Raw genomic sequence first — 18,348 nt, 5'->3', positions numbered from 1 at the left:
AATAGCAACACCAACAGGAGTTCACACTCAACACCAAAACAAACAAGAGCATAAAGCAGAGCATACAACCGAACAACAATAGATTACAACCGAACAATAGTTTACAATAGCTCATCATACAAGCTTAAACAGAGCAAACAAGATCATAAAACCGAAAACACATACAATTATACTCTTATTCATCCTACATTGCAATTCAGCTTTTGCTTCCAACAAAACTTCTTCAACCCTCTCACAAAGCTCTTTTTCGAACTCCATTTGCATCTTCTCAAATTTCAGCTTCTGTTCTTGCAATGTCTCTATTGTACGCTCTTTCATCTCTTCTTTTACTCTCTCAAATTGAACACCCAATGTTGCTACCTCGTCCAACAATGCCTCATCGACCCACTTAAAGATGTGGTTATCGTTCACAAGCTAACATTATATCATAGAATACAATGAAAATTGATGAGAAGGATTAGGCTCGGATTTGGATTAGGTCGATGTCTACATCAAACAAAGCATAACATAGTACCTTCTTTGCTGCTGCTTCTCGACATCGAAAGTATCTCCGAGAAGGATTAGGCTCGGATTTGGAATTCTTTGCCACGATGTGTTCCCCACACCAGCATCTCTTAGGCACGCCAACGACGAATCCTCTTTGTCGAACATTTGATGAACCACTCGAACCTCCAGAAACGGTACTCATGGTTGCAAAGATCGATTTAAGAATTTTATGCTTTTAGGGTTTGAGGATTTGGGGATTTTAATGGAGTTATAGATGTGTTATAGATGTATCGTCTCGGGTCGGATTATTAACATCAGTCAGGTTTTATTTTTGGTTTTCTATTTGGTATGAACGGTTTCGTATCGGTTCACTCTTTAAACCGATAACATCCCGATATATGGGTATATAGATTGAGAAGAATTTCATGAGAGCCATCTGGGACGGGGGTAAAGATCGGGCTCCATCTGGTACGATATCATAGTTCTCATGGGGAACCAGGACGTTTTCCCGAGATTCAATTAATAAAGTAAGATAAGATGTTAAAAAAAAAAGGGAAAACGTCCTGGTTCCCCATGAGAACTATGATATCGTACCAGATGGAGCCCGATCTTTACCCCCGTCCCAGATGGCTCTCATGAAATTCTTCTCAATCTATATACCCATATATCGGGATGTTATCGGTTTAAAGAGTGAACCGATACGAAACCGTTCATACCAAATAGAAAACCAAAAATAAAACCTGACTGATGTTAATAATCCGACCCGAGACGATACATCTATAACACATCTATAACTCCATTAAAATCCCCAAATCCTCAAACCCTAAAAGCATAAAATTCTTAAATCGATCTTTGCAACCATGAGTACCGTTTCTGGAGGTTCGAGTGGTTCATCAAATGTTCGACAAAGAGGATTCGTCGTTGGCGTGCCTAAGAGATGCTGGTGTGGGGAACACATCGTGGCAAAGAATTCCAAATCCGAGCCTAATCCTTCTCGGAGATACTTTCGATGTCGAGAAGCAGCAGCAAAGAAGGTACTATGTTATGCTTTGTTTGATGTAGACATCGACCTAATCCAAATCCGAGCCTAATCCTTCTCATCAATTTTCATTGTATTCTATGATATAATGTTAGCTTGTGAACGATAACCACATCTTTAAGTGGGTCGATGAGGCATTGTTGGACGAGGTAGCAACATTGGGTGTTCAATTTGAGAGAGTAAAAGAAGAGATGAAAGAGCGTACAATAGAGACATTGCAAGAACAGAAGCTGAAATTTGAGAAGATGCAAATGGAGTTCGAAAAAGAGCTTTGTGAGAGGGTTGAAGAAGTTTTGTTGGAAGCAAAAGCTGAATTGCAATGTAGGATGAATAAGAGTATAATTGTATGTGTTTTCGGTTTTATGATCTTGTTTGCTCTGTTTAAGCTTGTATGATGAGCTATTGTAAACTATTGTTCGGTTGTAATCTATTGTTGTTCGGTTGTATGCTCTGCTTTATGCTCTTGTTTGTTTTGGTGTTGAGTGTGAACTCCTGTTGGTGTTGCTATTGCATTTAATAAGATAAGACATTCCACATTTCATAAAAGGCAGAACATGATGAACACATGTTCTGAAAACAAGCAGAATGATAACGTTTTGAAATCATGTTCTCAACATGATCACAGACCAAAAACATAACCCTACTAGTCTATTCGACCAAAATACAGATCCAACTAGTCTCTTAAACCAAAAAACAGACCCCTACTACCATAATCTTCAATATTCAGGCTTGTGAAAGTCCTCCACCACCTTGAGATAGTCCTCCACCACCCTGAACAACTTCTCCTCCACCAGATTGAGAAAGTCCACCACCATCTTGAGAAAGTCCACCACCTTGAACAACTTCTCCTCCACCACCCTGAGAAGCCTGAAAAACCGCAAATTTCAAAAAATGAGAACAAGAGACTCATCTTGAGAAATAAAATGAGAAAAAACCGATTAACAACCTGTGTTTGATTCTTCTTCTGGTGGTACCTACGGTTATGCTGATCAGAACCACAAATTCCACAGTGCATTATCCTTTTTTTATGTTTTGGTTTCTTCTTGACAGGAGACTCATTTACACCTGGCTTCCTCTTCTTGTCTGCCTTGGTTATCTTCTTTCTCCCAGGTTGTGGTGGCTCAGGTGGAACATGAACATTCTCACCTAAAGTCGAAGGCCAATGACGAGCACCCCTTTGTGGAGTAATGCCATTTGTGTAGTTAAGCCTCCACATAGCAGTTCGAAACCACTGGCAGACATAGTCATCAGCACTTAACGTCCTCTTCAGAATCACTCCATAGGCATGCTCACATGGAATACCACATATTTGATATTTTTTGCAGGTACAAGTCATATTTTGTAAACTAACTCTGTGTTTGTCTCCATCCAGTGTGACTTCAAAGCACCCATTAGTAGAAGGATGCACCTGGCATTCCGAAGCTTTGTCATGCTCTTTAGCAAGAAACCTTGCCACATATGGAGTACATAAACCTGAAACATCAAAAACCAAGAACATTGCATTAAATATGTAGAAATCATAGACAGTCTTTGAATAAAATCATAGACAATCGTAGAAAATTGCATTAAATTTTGAATAAAGTTAATTACCTTTGTGAGAATGAGAGAGAGCTGAACGCTTGGCAATCCGAACCATAGACAGTCTTCTAACTGTCTCCAACATTGCCACAAACGGTTTCTCCCTTGCTTTGTCGATGGTCTTGTTGAAAGATTCTGTGAAGTTGTTGTCAACATCTTCGCAATAACCCCCCAACTTATAGAAGGCACGACACCAGCTCTTTGGTTTCGACTTCATAACATCATCATACACACCAGTGTCATAAGCGTGTATCTGTTCCAGTCTCTCACCGAACTGTTTTGCATTATAGCTCCAAGCCATATGCCAGAGGAGTGGCTTGATTTGCTTCTTGGAAGGATGAGTCTTCTTCAAGTTCCCATAGATGTGTCTAACACACATTCTATGCTCTATTTGTGGTAACTCCAACTCCACAGCTTTTATCAACCCCTAATTGAGAACCAAAAACCAAACATATTAAAAACGAGAGCATTCACATTTATTAACCAATATAATAAATTAGTTAGATACATACCTTTTGTCGATCAGACACTAAAATGTAACCATCTCCCTCGTTTAGATCCAGGTCAGTCTTCAATCTCTTCACAAACCATAACCAATTGTCTTTGTTCTCAACTTGAACAACACACCAGGCTATTGGATAGATGCCATTGTCTGCATCTCTGCCTAATGCAGCAAGCAACTGTCCCTTGATCTTTGCCTTTAAGAAGGCGCCATCAACTCCTATTATTGGCCGGCAAGTCTGTTTCCAAGTTCTTCTAAGGGCATCGAAACAAACATAAAACCGATTGAAGACGTCTTGACCAGCATCATTCTTAATTGTATCAATCTCCACAACAGACCCTGGATTTGCTTCCAAGATCTCAGCTTGGTAATCTCGCAGTCGTGCAAACTGTTGTTCATACTCATACTCTATCCATCCCAAAGCCTTTCTCCGAGCAGCTTGACATTGTGGCCTAGTAGCGGATATCTTCCACCTTTCCATGATAATCTGTTCAATCCTCAAAGGCTTGTAATGATCCGGTTCCTCTCTAATCTTATCGAGAAAAATTCTAGCTATGACTGGGACCTTAAACATCTCACACTCGCCATTGGGGGTACAACAATGCTTATCAATGTATTTCGTAATCTTCCACAAAGATGCGTTTGGAAGAAGTGCAGCAAACACTTTCCACTCACAATTGCCCTTATCCCCAACACATCTAAACCCGAGTTTATCTTTGTCATACCTGTATTGCTTCAAATTGTAACCAGTATGTAGTGCATAGTCCAAGACACTCTCCTTGAATGCGACCCCATTGTAGAAGGATTGGTCTTTCCACAAAGTTCCATCACCACGTCCGATATCCGTAAACACCCTCTCTGGACCCGCACCACGACCACGACCCGCACCACGACCACGACCTTCTTCCTCGTCGTCACTTTCTGGGTACGTATCATGACGAATCGACTCTTCAGCATCGGTAAATTCCTGAGCAAGCATATCGACGTGAAATTCATCTCGATCCTCTCCTTCTTCATCGTACTCTCGTTCTCCAACACCATCTCTTTGCCCAATACCATCTTGTTGCCCAAAACCAGATCGGATTATTAAATCCATCGATTCAATTTGAGAAATCGATGGTGAAATTTGATTTTCTAGGGTTCGTCGCGAGAGAAAACAAAAAAGAGGTTAAAATGTGATTTTAGGGATTTCTCGGTTGAGGGTTATGTTTCTAATCGGGTCAAAATCAGGTTTTAATCGGGTCGAAATCAGGTTTATTTTGGTTTGTAAACTTCGTCACTCGGTTAATCAAATAGTAAACCAATTAAACCTATAGCAATGGTGAAATAGATGATATCTTCTATTCTCATGGAGATACAAAACGTAAATTACAGATATATGGGTATATAGATTGAGAAGAATTTCAGGAGAGCCATCTGGGACGGGGGTAAAGATCGGGCTCCATCTGGTACGATATCATAGTTCTCATGGGGAACCAGGACGTTTTCCCAAAAAAAAAAGAATAGTGATATCTGTCAATTTTTTTGTGTTTAAACGTTTCTCCCGTTGCTAAATAAAGAAATCGTATGTTCCCTCTTCATCTTATTATTTTTTAATAAAAACATCTCATATAGAAACGCTTGTTGGACATGACCTAAAGACGCACAAATATCGGGGGTAATCTGGTCATTTACAATACTCGAAGAGAGGTGAACCAATCCGTTATTCGCTCTTACTCGGTCAACAAACCGATTGAAGACGAACACGTGTCGCGCTTTCGTTGGCTTCACGACTGCTATATAAATGCCGTTAAGCCTCACAACGGTTCTCTGATTACCCCGAGAATAAACCAACACCAATCCTAAAAGCGATCACACAACGTTTCACGGGAGAGATCAGAGAGAGAGAGAGAAGTTAGCGAAGATCAAGACTTGGAAAGAATCGAAGAGAGTGATTGATTGAAGATGGCGATGGAAGTAGCAACACCGGCTCCGGCACCTATCCCATCGGAGAGGAACATCGTTCTCGCTCCGGCCACAACTGTTGAGTCCCACAAGAAGAACAGGATCCAAGTCTCCAACACCAAGAAGCCTCTCTTCTTCTACGTTAACCTCGCCAAGGTAACCATCGGAACCCTAACTTTTCCATCGGATCTACGCTTTTCAAGATCAGATCAGTCTTTATGTGACTAGTATTCATCTTGAATCGATCTTTAACGATTGGATCTAGATCGCAGATTCTACTATTTATGTAATTGGCATTGCGTTTGAATTTTTTTTGTTTTTTGGTCGTATGATGCAGAGGTACATTCAGCAATACAATGAGGTTGAGCTTTCTGCACTTGGAATGGGTAAAAGATTCTTACGGTTAACGTGATTCTTTTATATGCTATGTGTTTAGATCAATTGGTTTATGATCTAATCTTTTCGTGTATGTAGCAATCACCACTGTGGTGACAATCTCTGAGATCTTGAAGAACAATGGAATGGCCACAGAGAAGAGTGAGTCAAAACTCTCTTCTTGCCATCAATTCTTGTGTAAACCGTTATCTTTCGTTTTAATTCGAGAATTTGTTTTGTTTTCTGTCAAAAAACAGAGGTGCTAACATCCACTGTGGGAATGAAAGATGAGACCAAAGGCAGGATGGTTCAGAAGGCCAAGGCAAGTGCTATTTTTATATTTTTATGAACCTTAGTTAATTGTAATCTATTTATTCATTTCTTTATGTGTGTTGCAGATTGAGATAGTGTTGGGGAAATCAGACAAGTTTGACTCTTTGGTGCCACCAGTGACCAACGGCAAGACCCCAGAGGAGGTAGCTAATGCAGAGACGCAGGCGGAGGAGAAAGCGCAAGAAGCTGCTGCCGCCACTGATGTCTAATATGGAAGTGGTTGGGAGGGACACCACAGGAGAAGGAAACGATTTCTTTTATATACTATGTTTTGTTGCTTTTGTTTCTTTTGTGACATATCGAACATAATACTCTAGTTATGAATGATAGTAATTGTTTGTTTAGCAGATATAGTAATCTACTAATCTTCACTCTCTGTTTCCGTTTAGCACCTTGAACAATATGCATATTAATATGTTACTATAATTTTTTCCCCAACTTTCGAAATTACATAGTATCCATTCAGTAATTGCAGAAATAGCACAAAATGAAATATTCAATTGAGGGAAACTAAAAACATGCGAAGCAGTAAGCACCAAAACGTGGGACCAAAAGTACTAATTTTTAACAGTTGAAATCTTAAATACAATAGAATTAAATTCTTCTATGAAGTGAAAACCTCCTAATTATTAAATGCAACAGCTGTTTAATAATGAGGTGAAATCATTATATTTATAAATTAGTAAGCCAAGTGAGAATAATTCAATTATATGAAGAAGGGAAGAAATATTTTCTTTATAACAAAAAAGCCAAAACAAGTATGAAATAAATTAAACCACTAATAAAAAAATTATATAAATAAAGACTTATGTTATAAACAGACGAACGGCCCATACAAATTGGACTTACTAATATATATATATATGCGGCCTAAATTTGTGTCGAGCTCGGTTTATAAAACGAGAAGCTATTAAAAATAGAAGGACTAAAGTGTAATAAAAAGGAAAGTGCAGTAGTTCTCGATCTCAAATTTAAGATAATTATCACCCGCCTCCATTGTTACCGGAATCTCTCTCTTTCTCCGCCGAACTCCTTCGAATCGAGTGTTCGTTAATCTCTCTACTAGCGTTTCAAGGTTCCATCGGTACCACGTAAGTTCGCTATGTGTACTTTAAACCTAACTTCAAGCTTTTGGGCTATGTCTTTTTAATTGCCAATTCTAGGGTTCCTCGCTGAGTCTGTATATATATTTGCTGTGTTAATCTAGGGTTTCCATTAACTTGCTTTAGTCGGGCCATAAAATTTTCGTGTTTACAAAGTACTCCGGTCGAAATTTAGAGGGTTCCGTTTGTATTTGTGCGCTGTACTAAAAGTAATTTTGTTTAGTCATATGAACTTTATTGGGTTTAGTCGTATCTTGAATTATGATATACACACTCTAGTTTCATCAACTCTTGATTCTTGCTAGTGCCAAAGTAAGCTTAGCTTAAGTTGACACCTTTTATATATGAAGCTGTTAGTAGATGTGTTATACTTACTATGTTAGCTTTTTGAATTAGCATGTAGTTAGCGAAGCTGGTGTTGCATTGTTTTTAATTCTGGCCGTATTTTTCTTTCCAACACTTGCTTAGTAGTTTATCAGGACTAATGTGCATGTTTGATTTTATTTCAGAGCTACAGTAATGGCTGAAGATCAGCAAAATTTTGTTGCACACAATGGAGATCAGGTGCCAGATCAAGGGTTAGACGAGGTGCATAATGGGATACCGTACCAAGTTCATGATGAGACACTTGATCACCAACAATACCAGGTTCAAGATCCGATTCTTGATCCTCCACCGTACGTGGTACAAGATCAGACTCTTGAACCCCAGCATTACGAGGTTCATGATCAATTAGAGTATCAAGCATACCAAGTGCAAGACCAGGCTCATGAAGACGTCCAAGATCAGCCACAAGATGACCTACAATACCAGCCACAAGATCAGCCGCAAGATGACCTACAATACCAGCCACAAGATCAGCCTCAAGATGACCTACAATACCAGCCACAAGATCAGTCGCTGGATGACCTACAATACCAGCCACAAGATCAGGAGCAGTATCAGTTGCAAGACGAGGCTCATGATCAGGCCCAGTATCAGGTGGAAGGTGAGGCACAAGATCACGATGGTAATGAAGTGCAAGATAAAGTAGAAGATGAAGAAGGAATTCCTGAGCATCTTGAGCCTCTACAGCAATCAGAGCCTGATGAAGGTGCAACAGTTGGAGGTGAGGAGAAGAGGTGGCCGGGATGGCCCGGAGAGACGGTTTTCCGCATGCTCGTTCCTGCACAGAAAGTGGGTAGCATCATTGGTCGCAAAGGTGATGTCATTAAGAAAATAGTTGAAGAGACAAGGGCTCGAATAAAGATTCTTGATGGTCCTCCAGGCACAACCGAAAGAGCTGTAAGTCTCTAAATCCTTTATTCCTTGCCTTTACATTTCATGCTATATTGAGTTGCAACTATTAGTCAAATAATGCTCTTGAACCAAAACTAAAATCCTAATGACAAGAAAACTAATATAGTAGAATATATACACTATTTGGCTGTATAAGTCACTGATCTAAAGTTTTCAGGCTCTAGCTTTTGTTAAAAATGTAAAATGCCATGAACTTTTAGCTAATAGGCAACCCTTTTGCATATTCTCCCCTTGACCTCAATGAATATATAAGTAAACAGATAGGAAACTGCACACCCATCAACTCAAAGAAGTTATGAACAAATTCATGTCGGAAAAGTCTTTTAGTTTGGGCTGAGTGATATGATCCTGAGCTGCTAAAAAAGTGTTGAAGAATATAGTGCACCAAGCGAAACCACCTTAGTTAGTAAATTAAGCCTGTATCGAGTATAGTAACCAGCAGGCCTGCTTATCTCCTTCAAGTGAAAGGAGGAAGTTAATCGACGAAGTTGATAAGATGTGAGTAGGGTTCCCCTTTATTGCTGTGACCACCATGAATCTGTGCAGGTTTTATCTTGCAAGTTTTATGGCAACATTTCAATCATCGGTAAGGTCTCAAATACGAAGAACCAAAGCCAGATGGCAAGGATTCAGCCTTGAGCACTACAAAGTGCTGATAAGTTTATCGAATAGGCAAGATTCTTCTTGTATAAACCTCAGTGCCATGAAGCTCTGCATTCTTTCTGGTAACTTCAGTACCTGGATGATTGATGTCTTGTTGCAGACTTTCTGCAGCATGCAAGGACCTGCTTAACCGGATGTAACAATATGTGGACGATGAGTTATGGTTTAGGGACAATTAAGTAAAGAGAAATTTTAAGATTGCATGAAAAAGGGTCTAGGAAGAGCTTTTTTTTTAAGTCTAGTTGATTGGTAATGGCTGCTATTGCATCTTAAAAAGGCGATAACCTAATCACCATGGGTAATAACTTTAAAAGTTCATAACAGGAAATAAACATCTAACTGGTCAAAGTGCATTTAAGTCGGTACCTCTTTGGAATTTTTTTTACGATTTGAGAATATGGCACCAAAGTAATAATTGGTATAGAAACTAAGATCGCTGCTTGTGAAATGTTTTAGTTCTTTTGGTAATGTTGTCTACTTGTTTCCTCTTTGTTGGCAGGTTATGGTTTCTGGTAAAGAAGAGCCCGAATCATCTCTACCACCTTCAATGGATGGCCTTCTTAGAGTCCACATGCGGATAGTTGATGGTTTGGATGGTGAAGCTTCTCAGGCCCCTCCGGCTTCAAAGGTGTCAACAAGATTACTAGTCCCAGCATCTCAGGCTGGAAGTTTGATTGGAAAACAGGGAGCAACAGTTAAAGCTATTCAAGAAGCATCCGGTTGTATAGTCCGAGTTCTTGGATCAGGTTCCTTCTCTTCACGATTTACATGCTGAAAAAATTCTCTCTTGCTTTGTGTTTTTTGGTTTCATTTACGCTGTGGACTATTCCTTAATTTTCCCTTGTATGTAGAGATAAAGGCAACTGGTAATTTTGTATTGTATCTTCAGAATAATTTCAACTCTTTGTTTTGGTGTGTGTTTCATTTATTCGTCATCCATCGGTATTCTAACTGAAATTTATTATGGTGGGTTTTTGTAGAGGATTTGCCTGTTTTTGCTCTTCAAGACGATAGGGTTGTTGAAGTTGCTGGGGAACCAACAAGTGTTCATAAAGCCTTGGAACTGATTGCATCACATCTCAGAAAGTTCTTGGTTGATCGTAGCATCATCCCATTCTTTGAAAATCAGGTTATCTTTTGTTCCGTTGGCAATTTTTCTCATTTGTCTCTATAAACTCTTCTCTTAACTCTGGGTTTTTAAACAGATGCAAAAGCCAACTCGCCAAATGGATCATATGCCACCACCACACCAGTCATGGGGTCCTTCTCAAGGTCACCCTCCAAGTGGTGGCGGAGGAGGCTATGGTCACAACCCACCTCCATATATGCAACCACCTCCTAGACATGATAGCTACTATCCTCCTCCTGAGATGCGTCAACCTCCAATGGAGAAACAGCCGCACCAAGGTATATCTGCATATGGGAGAGAGCCTTCTATGAATGTGCACGTATCGTCTGCCCCACCTATGGTCGCTCAGGTATTCTTTCAATCGCTGCAATTGGTGAAGTTGATTTCTTAGAAGCTAACTGTTCAATCTTCTGCAATGTATGTATGTAAGTAAATCACATGAAATCTGACTGGTGTGGGGATTTCTTTGTTTTTACAGCAAATTACACAGCAAATGCAGATTCCACTTTCTTATGCAGATGCTGTAATTGGTACATCTGGTTCAAACATAAGCTACACTAGGCGTCTAAGTGGAGCAACAGTAACCATTCAGGAAACCAGGGGAGTACCAGGTGAAATGACCGTTGAGGTTAGCGGAACTGGCTCACAAGTCCAAACTGCTATGCAGCTTATTCAGGTACAAATATATTCTCACCAGATTTCTTAACCATAGTCACCTTTAAAACCTCGTATCTGGTGTCTTTTGACGATGAAATCTGACTGTTGAATGTGGTTTATGACAGAACTTCATGGCTGAAGCTGGAGCGCCGGCACCAGCACAGCCTCAAACTGTAGCACCAGAGCAGCAAGGGTATAACCCATACGCAACACATGGCTCAGTCTACGCAACGGCTCCAACAAACCCGCCTGGAGGATACACTACGGATTACAGCTCAGGAGGCTACGGTTACTGATAAAAGATTTTAAGTTTCTTTAGGATGTTTTTACTAGTTGCAAGCAAAAGAGTGAGAACGCTAGATGCCTAATCGAGTATATGTTTGTTATTAGCGAGCACTTTGGGGTTCTTGAATCAATTAATATTTTTATCCTCCAGTATTTTGTCTTCCCAGAAATTATCGTAATACTTTTAAAAATGATTATGTTACCATGTCCTTGTGATTTTCTTTCCCTTTTCGTAAGAGAGTTCTATCATCTTACTTGCAATTTCAAAATGATGATGATAGAGATGTAATAACCGTAATATCATTCAATATTAGTAGTAGAGCAGAAAAGAACAAGAAAAAAAAAACAAAAAAACTTGGAGTTGACGACATAGGGCGAAGTCAGTCAACAATTTTACAAGACTTCAAAAATCCGACTTCTCTCGAAATGTTATGTGGTAGAAAGCCTCAATCTGACTTCTCTTTTGTCCTTCCTCTCCAAGAATTCCTCTTCACATGTATATTTTGGTAACTTTACTTGATTTAGATTCATTCTTGAAACTTCTTCACATTACTGTGTTTGGTTGCAGAAGCATGGACTGGAGATTGCTTGAAGCTGCGGCTAAAGGGGACACTAATCTCCTTGATCTTACCACATTTCACCAATCAGATTTCGAGAAGGTAACGCCACAAAACAACAACGTTTTTCATGTTGCAGCTAAGCATCAGAGGCTGGATTTCACCGCAGCCTTACTTGATCTTTGCCCATCACTCCTCCTCAAAGAGAACAACAATGGAGACACACCTCTACACGTGGCAGCTAGTATCGGTTCCTTCGAAATTTCGAAACTTCTTGTCAGTTCAGCCAATCAAGTAACTTCAGATGTCGAACACCAGGGAATAACCAACACACAGAAGCAGCTACTGAGGATAACTAACAAGCAAAACGATACAGCATTAAATGTTGCATTAAAGAACGGACACGTTGATGTAGCTAAGCTCTTTCTTGAAAAAGACACAGGGTTGTTAGATATGACCAATAACAACCATAATGTAGTGTCTCCTCTGTACTTAGCTATTGAAAGAGGGAGCTTCGACATTGCTGACCATATTTTGGAAAGCTTTCCTTTGGCTTCCGGTAAAGGGACTAAAGGTATGAATGCTTTGCATGCCGCTTTGAATTCTGCCAATGTCAGCACTGGTATAATACCTTTACCTTTCTCTTTTGAAAATGATTTCGAATAAGCTTTTGCAGTTTTATCAGTAGAAACATTGTTTTGGTATATATGATATATCTGACATGTAAATTTTTTGTTGTTATGGTCAAGGTGTCTTGAGAAAACTGATTGAGAAAAGACCAGAAATGATCAAAGAAGTCGATTTTATTGGCTGGACACCTCTGCATTATTCGGTATGGCTAGGCAAAACCGCGATAACTCGACTCTTGCTTCAACAAGATAGTTCGGCTGCTTATATATCTGATAAGGAAGGACAATGTCCGCTTCATCTTGCGGCATCTACTGGTCAAATTGAGGCTTATAGAGAGATTGTTCGTAGCTGTCCTTATGTTTGGGAGCTACTTGATTTCAAAGGCAGAACATCTCTTCACTCTGCAGTCATATCAGGACAAAGAGGAATCATTCATTGTATTCTAGAGATGCCTGAGATTTCTCTTCAACTGTTGAACGAAAGCGATGTAGATGGAAACACACCTTTCCATCTAGCCGTTATTTACAAATGCTACGCGATATTACTACTTTTTCTGCGAACGAAGCGAGTGGATAAGCATGTTATGAACCACAATCACTTCACCGCTGCAGAACTCTTCTACTCTCAGAAGCAAGAGGTACATTACATTGCTTACTCGCTCAATATGGCCCCATAAAAACTAGTGCATAGTATTCCCATCCTTACCAATGTGATGATTTCGGTTTATTCAGATTGGTTTCAAGGTGGCGATGGCATACTATGCACTGCAAAGATACTACAAACAACCTACTCAGCGACAGAACATAGAGACAGAGAAGAAGCAAGAAAAGACAGATCTTGAAGAGAGCACTACAAGAAATGATGGGGCAATGTACGAGGTTCATTTGCTAGTCGCGGTTCTTGTTGCAACCGTAGCGTTTGCTGCGGCATTCCAGTTACCTGGTGGTTACAAAGCAGACGGTACACCTGCATTGATGGAGAAAGCAGCTTTCAAATGTTTCTTGGTGTTTGACACAATCGCCTTCTGCTTCTCTGTAGCCACAGTCTATTTCTTGTTCTATGCCTCACGAGATGGGTTTCGTGCCCGCTCTGCTTTCCTCTACATGTCTGCCCTGCTAATGGTTGTGTCACTGATTGCAATGACGTCTGCATTTGTCTCAGGGATGTATCTAATTTCGTCCAAGTCGAGAGAATTAGCCATCGTACCTTTCTTGATAGCTGGACTCTTCATCTTGCACGGTTTCATCTACTGGTTCCTTGATCCACGCGGCAGCTACGTCCTTGGCCTCGGACGACCTCGCCAGTTTTTCAGGAAATTAATCTTTGGGAACTCATTGTTTCATATTTTGGTACAAGACTGATTTTTATTTGAATTGTAATGAAGAAAAAAATAAGAATTACATAACACTTCGTACCGTGTGATACTAATAATAATCAAGTTCTTTTTGGTTCAAAGCTACATAGAGTACAAAGTAAATGAAAATACAATCTGACCTCAGGAATTACAGGAAAAGAAGAGAGTTTTTGCGTAACATTATGCTCAAGCTAAGCATATAAAATAAGTAAAAAAGGATTCAACAAACAGGCAATGCTCTTTAGGTGTTTGTGTCCTTCTATCGCCTGGAATCTTGAAATTTTTACAGTACATTAACAGAGTTGACTCCAGCAGTTTTCGCCTCTGTTCCGATAACTTGCTCAGTCTGCAGTCTTGTTCCTGTCCCAAGATAAATCAACAGACAAATCAGATCAGTGAATTCGATTAGGACACTAACATTATCCTAAAACAGCTAAGAAACTTACAGGTACAGATTTCGTTGCAGATCAAATGGGTGCAGCACAAGTGGTTCTGAAATGTCCGGTCTGGTTACACCGGCTACAATGCACAACCCGCTTCACTCGTCCTCTATCTTCAGCTCGAACCCGTCTTTTCCTCGGCCTACCAGGCGGTCTCAGAGACTTTGGAGGGTTTATAATAACCTCAAGAGCAGCTTTATTCACGCTTAGATCTCCATCAGAAAGCTCTCTCCAAAGACTTTTATCAGGAATGGGATGAATCGTCTGAGAATAAGTCTTCCTATAAGTAGCCACAGTGAAACAGCTCTCAGTGAATCTATGAACGTTCTGTCTACAAGAAAGAAGAGCTGCTACAGCGTGTGCACAAGGTAAACCATATAACTGCCAACCCCGACAGAGACAACACCGGTTCCTAATATCCACAATGTTGTTTCCTTCATGAGATATAACTTCAAACTCAGCTTCATTGGCTCGAAGCACCTGATAGGTTCTTGCAAGCTCAAGAGCCTCAGCGACACGCCGCTCAGCGGTTGGGACGAGTATTGAAGTCCACTGCATACTGGTTTCACGCCGTTCGTTAAACCAAGTCATAAGTTGTCTCCTGATGCATTCCATCATCTGAATGATTGGAAGTCCTGATGCTTCAGCGATCCATGAGTTTAAGGATTCAACTATATTCGCGGTTAAATGTCCAAACCTTTGTCCTTCAAAATACGCAGTAGCCCATAACCGAGGAGGGATCCGACGGATCCAGTAAGCTGCATCTTGAGAAACCTCTTCAATTTCTAGTATTTTGGCTTCAAACTCGATCACCGTTAGAGCTTGAGCAGCTTCCCACAGATAATTGACTAACATAGTGTTGTTAAACTCCTTCCGGAAGCTTTCACTCAAATGGCGCATACAAAAACCGTGAAACGCAGTTGGAAAATTCTGTTCCACACCTTCCACTATTCCCTTTTGTCTATCTGACAAAATCGTGAGTCTTGGCATATTCTCAGTATTGGTTTCAAGAAGGTTATGAAGCTCACACAAAAACCACATCCAGTTCTCATCATTCTCTTCATCTACAATCCCAAACGCCAACGGAAACAAAGCACCATCTCCATCAAATCCAGTAGCGAGAAGCAACGTACCTAAATACTTGCTCTTCAGATATGTCCTGTCCAATCCAAGAAGTGGTCGACAAGCGTTTAGAAACCCATAAATTGAAGCTTGAAACGATATGAAGAGACGCTGGAAGCAGTTATCAGCTGGACTTCCATAAACCGAAGCAATGCTTCCCGGATTCGTCCTTTTAACCTGCTCACAGTATTGAGGAAGTAAACGATACCCTTCTTCAAAAGATCCACGCATGGTCGCCATGATTCTTTCTTTACCACGCCAAGCTTGTTTGTACGACAAGGTGATTCCGTGAACACGATGTATCTCTTCAAGAATCTCTTTAGGTTTACAGTTTGGATTCTCACGAAGCCGTTGCTCAACCGAGGTAGCAACCCACTGAACTGAAGCTTGTTGGTGTCCCAAATGATTTATTCCTCCACAGCTATGGCTTTCATGTATCGTCCTGATGGTGAAAGTTGGAACCCCAGGGAGCTTTGCAGCATGAACTCTCCATGGACATCCTTCACTCGAACACTTAGCTGTGAAACGAGTTTTGTCAGATTTTATTGTCTGCATTTCGAAATGAAGAGCGATCGCCATATCTCTCAACGCTCTACGGCAACTTTTCACATCTGGAAACTCTTGTCCAACAGTAAGTTGGTAAGTCATGTCAGCAGTAAGAGCTCGGGCTTGAACCGGAGTGCTAACCATAACCATATCACCATGATGATCAATTTCAAGTTCATGACTTGAGTCAACGGCTAATTCAAGATTGTCATCTAGTTCATGGTTTTCCCCAACCACCAACTGATTATTATTATCAGACAACGAAAAGTCATGGTTTTGCGTGGAAAGAACCAGGTCGGGATCAACATCGTCGTGTCCAGGCTTTTGATCCACCGAGATTTCATTCTCGTTCATATAGTCGTGGTGATGATGATGATGATGATGATCCTCTCCATCTTGATCTTCGCCATTTCCTAAGCCTAGCTCATGATCATCATGAGGGTGTCCTAAATCAATCTCGTGATCATGATGACCATGTCCTAAATCCATATTGTGACCTTGCCCTAACTCCACATCATGGTTTTGACCAAGTCCTAGACTGTGGTTGTTGTGACCAAGCACCAGAGATTGACCTTGCCCAATACCACCGATGTTACGATTCTGTCCAAGCATTAAATCACGATTCGCCATTGCTGAAGCAAAACTCTTTTTTTAAACAACACACTGCTTCAAAAACAACCCAACTCGTGGAAAAAAAAAAAGAAACTAATTCTCTCGCTCTATCTCAGTACCTGTATTAACAGAACGCTCTATCAGACAATTAAACACGAGAACATATATATACCAACTCAAAAAGACTAAGAATGATACAACCCAAGTAAAAACAAAAAAAAAGGTCCAGAAAAGGCAAAAGATAATTGAAAGTGACTCGTGACCGCAAGGTATGGTTCAGATCCCCACGATAGAGACCAAAGTGAAATTTAACAGACATAAACATTTAAAGACTTACAGAGAGAAAACGGATATGGTCATCATATAGTTTAATAGTCTGCATCCTCTCAATTAACTCAACGAAAAGACAGTAACTTACTCTTCTTCAGACAGATCGGATAATGGAGCTACAAAAAGCAGAGTAAGAAACTAACGTGAGTGAACAAAATCTTGACAGAGACGAGTAAAATTCGCAAAAAAAAAGACACGACTTTCACGTTGTCCAAATCTCAAAATCGATACTATTCAGATTCACTCTCTATAATTAAGCAAAAAATCGAACTTTGACAAAGTTGTGTAAGTCAAAAACGAGATCTTTACTCAGCTAAAATGAATGTTACTCAAAGATCTGAGCTCATCAGAAGAAGAAAAAAAAACACAACCAGGAAGAGAAAGAAATACAAAAATAAAAATCGAAACTTTAGCTTCAAAACTAGAAAACTCACTTGAAACAAGATTCTGGGTAAGTGGGTATAATCCAAAACCGGCGAGAAAGACCTAAACCAAGGCCACGGATCCGAATCTAGGGATTCGAGGGAAGAAATTGGAGGAAGGAGCCGTTAGAGAAGTGATTTTGGCGGGTAAAAAAAAAACAGAGAATCGAGGGAAGAAATCGGGGAAGGGAGGGGCAAACACGGAGAAGAAGATTGAGAAAGGGTCGGATTGGGAATTTACAGAAGGGGCAGAAGAGGCAGACACTTTTTAGGTTTCCTCCTCGACTCTGCCTGATGATGCCTTATTTACACGTTGCCTTCTTCTTCCTTTAAGGCCTTTTTTGTCTTTTTCTTTTTTTATCTGTCTCTCGTTGCCCTTCCCCTTTCCTACTATTTACGTACTTGCCCCCTCCCCCTCCTATATAGATCTCCAAGTCCAACACTTGTACACTTATAAGTTAAGCACAAAGGAGGCCCAACTCACTTCTGAAACTATTTATTGATTTTGGATTTCAAAACTATAACTGTACCACCAGAAATGACTAATTCTATTTAATTTTGCTAGATAATGTATATATATATATATAAGTGAACATTTCCATTTAGATTTCTGATTTTAAATTTAATATTTTTTAATTTTATTTTTAGTCTAGAGATCTTGTTATATGTAATAAAAGTAGTTTTACTTTATTTAAAAAATGCAAATAAATTGTTTTAGAATTTGATTTTGTATAATAAACGTAAAAAGCTAAGAAAAATGCAAGTAGCAAAACTATTTATTGATTTTGGATTTCAAAACTATAACTTTATCCAAAAATGACTATTTTATATTTTTTTTTAGATATGTAATTATAAATGAATATTTCTATTTAGATTCTGATTTTAAATTTAATATTTTCAATTTTACTTGTAGTCTATAGATCTTGTTACAATAAATGTGGT

General features: G+C 39.7%; 7 protein-coding genes across 11 annotated transcripts; 4 read left to right on the top strand and 3 right to left on the bottom strand.

The window, feature by feature from the left end:
- Positions 1 to 65: 65 nt before the first annotated feature.
- LOC104744569 (uncharacterized protein At4g04775-like) lies at positions 66 to 996 on the bottom strand. The gene is made up of 2 exons (XM_010465644.3): positions 515 to 996; positions 66 to 414 (listed from the first exon to the last, which is right to left on the bottom strand). The coding sequence occupies exons 1-2, from the start codon at positions 686 to 688 to the stop codon at positions 115 to 117; spliced, it is 474 nt and encodes a 157-aa protein (XP_010463946.1). The 5' UTR covers positions 689 to 996; the 3' UTR covers positions 66 to 114.
- Positions 997 to 1,036: 40 nt separating this feature from the next.
- On the top strand, positions 1,037 to 1,969 carry LOC104744568 (uncharacterized protein At4g04775-like). The gene is made up of 2 exons (XM_010465643.3): positions 1,037 to 1,520; positions 1,621 to 1,969. Exons 1-2 carry the CDS (start codon positions 1,347 to 1,349, stop codon positions 1,918 to 1,920), a joined length of 474 nt encoding a protein of 157 aa, XP_010463945.1. The 5' UTR covers positions 1,037 to 1,346; the 3' UTR covers positions 1,921 to 1,969.
- Positions 1,970 to 2,035: 66 nt separating this feature from the next.
- On the bottom strand, positions 2,036 to 4,843 carry LOC104725588 (uncharacterized). Of its 2 annotated transcripts, XM_087489492.1 has the most exons (4): positions 3,616 to 4,843; positions 3,116 to 3,530; positions 2,472 to 2,998; positions 2,036 to 2,392 (listed from the first exon to the last, which is right to left on the bottom strand). In XM_087489492.1, the coding sequence occupies exons 1-4, from the start codon at positions 4,699 to 4,701 to the stop codon at positions 2,249 to 2,251; spliced, it is 2,172 nt and encodes a 723-aa protein (XP_087345618.1). In that variant the 5' UTR covers positions 4,702 to 4,843; the 3' UTR covers positions 2,036 to 2,248. The 2 variants fall into 2 exon arrangements, with proteins under 2 accessions (XP_087345618.1, XP_087345617.1); XM_087489491.1 differs by having other exon boundaries at positions 2,036 to 2,998.
- A 496-nt stretch (positions 4,844 to 5,339) lies between these two features.
- Positions 5,340 to 6,633, top strand: LOC104744567 (uncharacterized protein At2g34160). Its single transcript, XM_010465642.3, has 5 exons — positions 5,340 to 5,705; positions 5,887 to 5,935; positions 6,024 to 6,086; positions 6,182 to 6,246; positions 6,323 to 6,633. Exons 1-5 carry the CDS (start codon positions 5,550 to 5,552, stop codon positions 6,464 to 6,466), a joined length of 477 nt encoding a protein of 158 aa, XP_010463944.1. The 5' UTR covers positions 5,340 to 5,549; the 3' UTR covers positions 6,467 to 6,633.
- A 451-nt stretch (positions 6,634 to 7,084) lies between these two features.
- Positions 7,085 to 11,543, top strand: LOC104744566 (flowering locus K homology domain). 2 transcript variants are annotated; one of them, XM_010465641.3, is made up of 7 exons: positions 7,085 to 7,348; positions 7,870 to 8,644; positions 9,822 to 10,068; positions 10,303 to 10,451; positions 10,528 to 10,800; positions 10,930 to 11,127; positions 11,234 to 11,543. In XM_010465641.3, the coding sequence occupies exons 2-7, from the start codon at positions 7,880 to 7,882 to the stop codon at positions 11,402 to 11,404; spliced, it is 1,803 nt and encodes a 600-aa protein (XP_010463943.1). In that variant the 5' UTR covers positions 7,085 to 7,348; positions 7,870 to 7,879; the 3' UTR covers positions 11,405 to 11,543. The 2 variants fall into 2 exon arrangements, with proteins under 2 accessions (XP_010463943.1, XP_087344994.1); XM_087488868.1 differs by lacking the exons at positions 7,085 to 7,348; positions 7,870 to 8,644 and adding an exon at positions 9,206 to 9,384.
- A 232-nt stretch (positions 11,544 to 11,775) lies between these two features.
- On the top strand, positions 11,776 to 14,035 carry LOC104748003 (protein ACCELERATED CELL DEATH 6-like). Of its 2 annotated transcripts, none has more exons than XM_010469699.3 (4): positions 11,776 to 11,889; positions 11,962 to 12,572; positions 12,700 to 13,217; positions 13,312 to 14,035. In XM_010469699.3, the coding sequence occupies exons 2-4, from the start codon at positions 11,966 to 11,968 to the stop codon at positions 13,939 to 13,941; spliced, it is 1,755 nt and encodes a 584-aa protein (XP_010468001.1). In that variant the 5' UTR covers positions 11,776 to 11,889; positions 11,962 to 11,965; the 3' UTR covers positions 13,942 to 14,035. The 2 variants fall into 2 exon arrangements, with proteins under 2 accessions (XP_010468001.1, XP_087344986.1); XM_087488860.1 differs by having other exon boundaries at positions 11,793 to 11,889; positions 11,962 to 12,524.
- LOC104744565 (uncharacterized) lies at positions 13,925 to 17,960 on the bottom strand. 2 transcript variants are annotated; one of them, XM_010465640.3, is made up of 4 exons: positions 17,419 to 17,960; positions 16,992 to 17,100; positions 14,381 to 16,773; positions 13,925 to 14,294 (listed from the first exon to the last, which is right to left on the bottom strand). In XM_010465640.3, the coding sequence occupies exon 3, from the start codon at positions 16,670 to 16,672 to the stop codon at positions 14,402 to 14,404; it is 2,271 nt and encodes a 756-aa protein (XP_010463942.1). In that variant the 5' UTR covers positions 16,673 to 16,773; positions 16,992 to 17,100; positions 17,419 to 17,960; the 3' UTR covers positions 13,925 to 14,294; positions 14,381 to 14,401. The 2 variants fall into 2 exon arrangements, with proteins under 2 accessions (XP_010463942.1, XP_087344985.1); XM_087488859.1 differs by lacking the exons at positions 16,992 to 17,100; positions 17,419 to 17,960 and having other exon boundaries at positions 14,381 to 16,815.
- Between the last annotated feature and the right edge of the window lie 388 nt (positions 17,961 to 18,348).

This window comes from Camelina sativa, chromosome 15 (genome assembly GCF_030686135.1).
Source record: "Camelina sativa cultivar CO46 ecotype springtype chromosome 15, ASM3068613v1".
Classification (NCBI taxonomy): Eukaryota; Viridiplantae; Streptophyta; class Magnoliopsida; order Brassicales; family Brassicaceae; genus Camelina; species Camelina sativa.
Note: the sequence above shows the minus strand (reverse complement) of the source record. Positions and strands in the feature narration are given on the sequence as shown.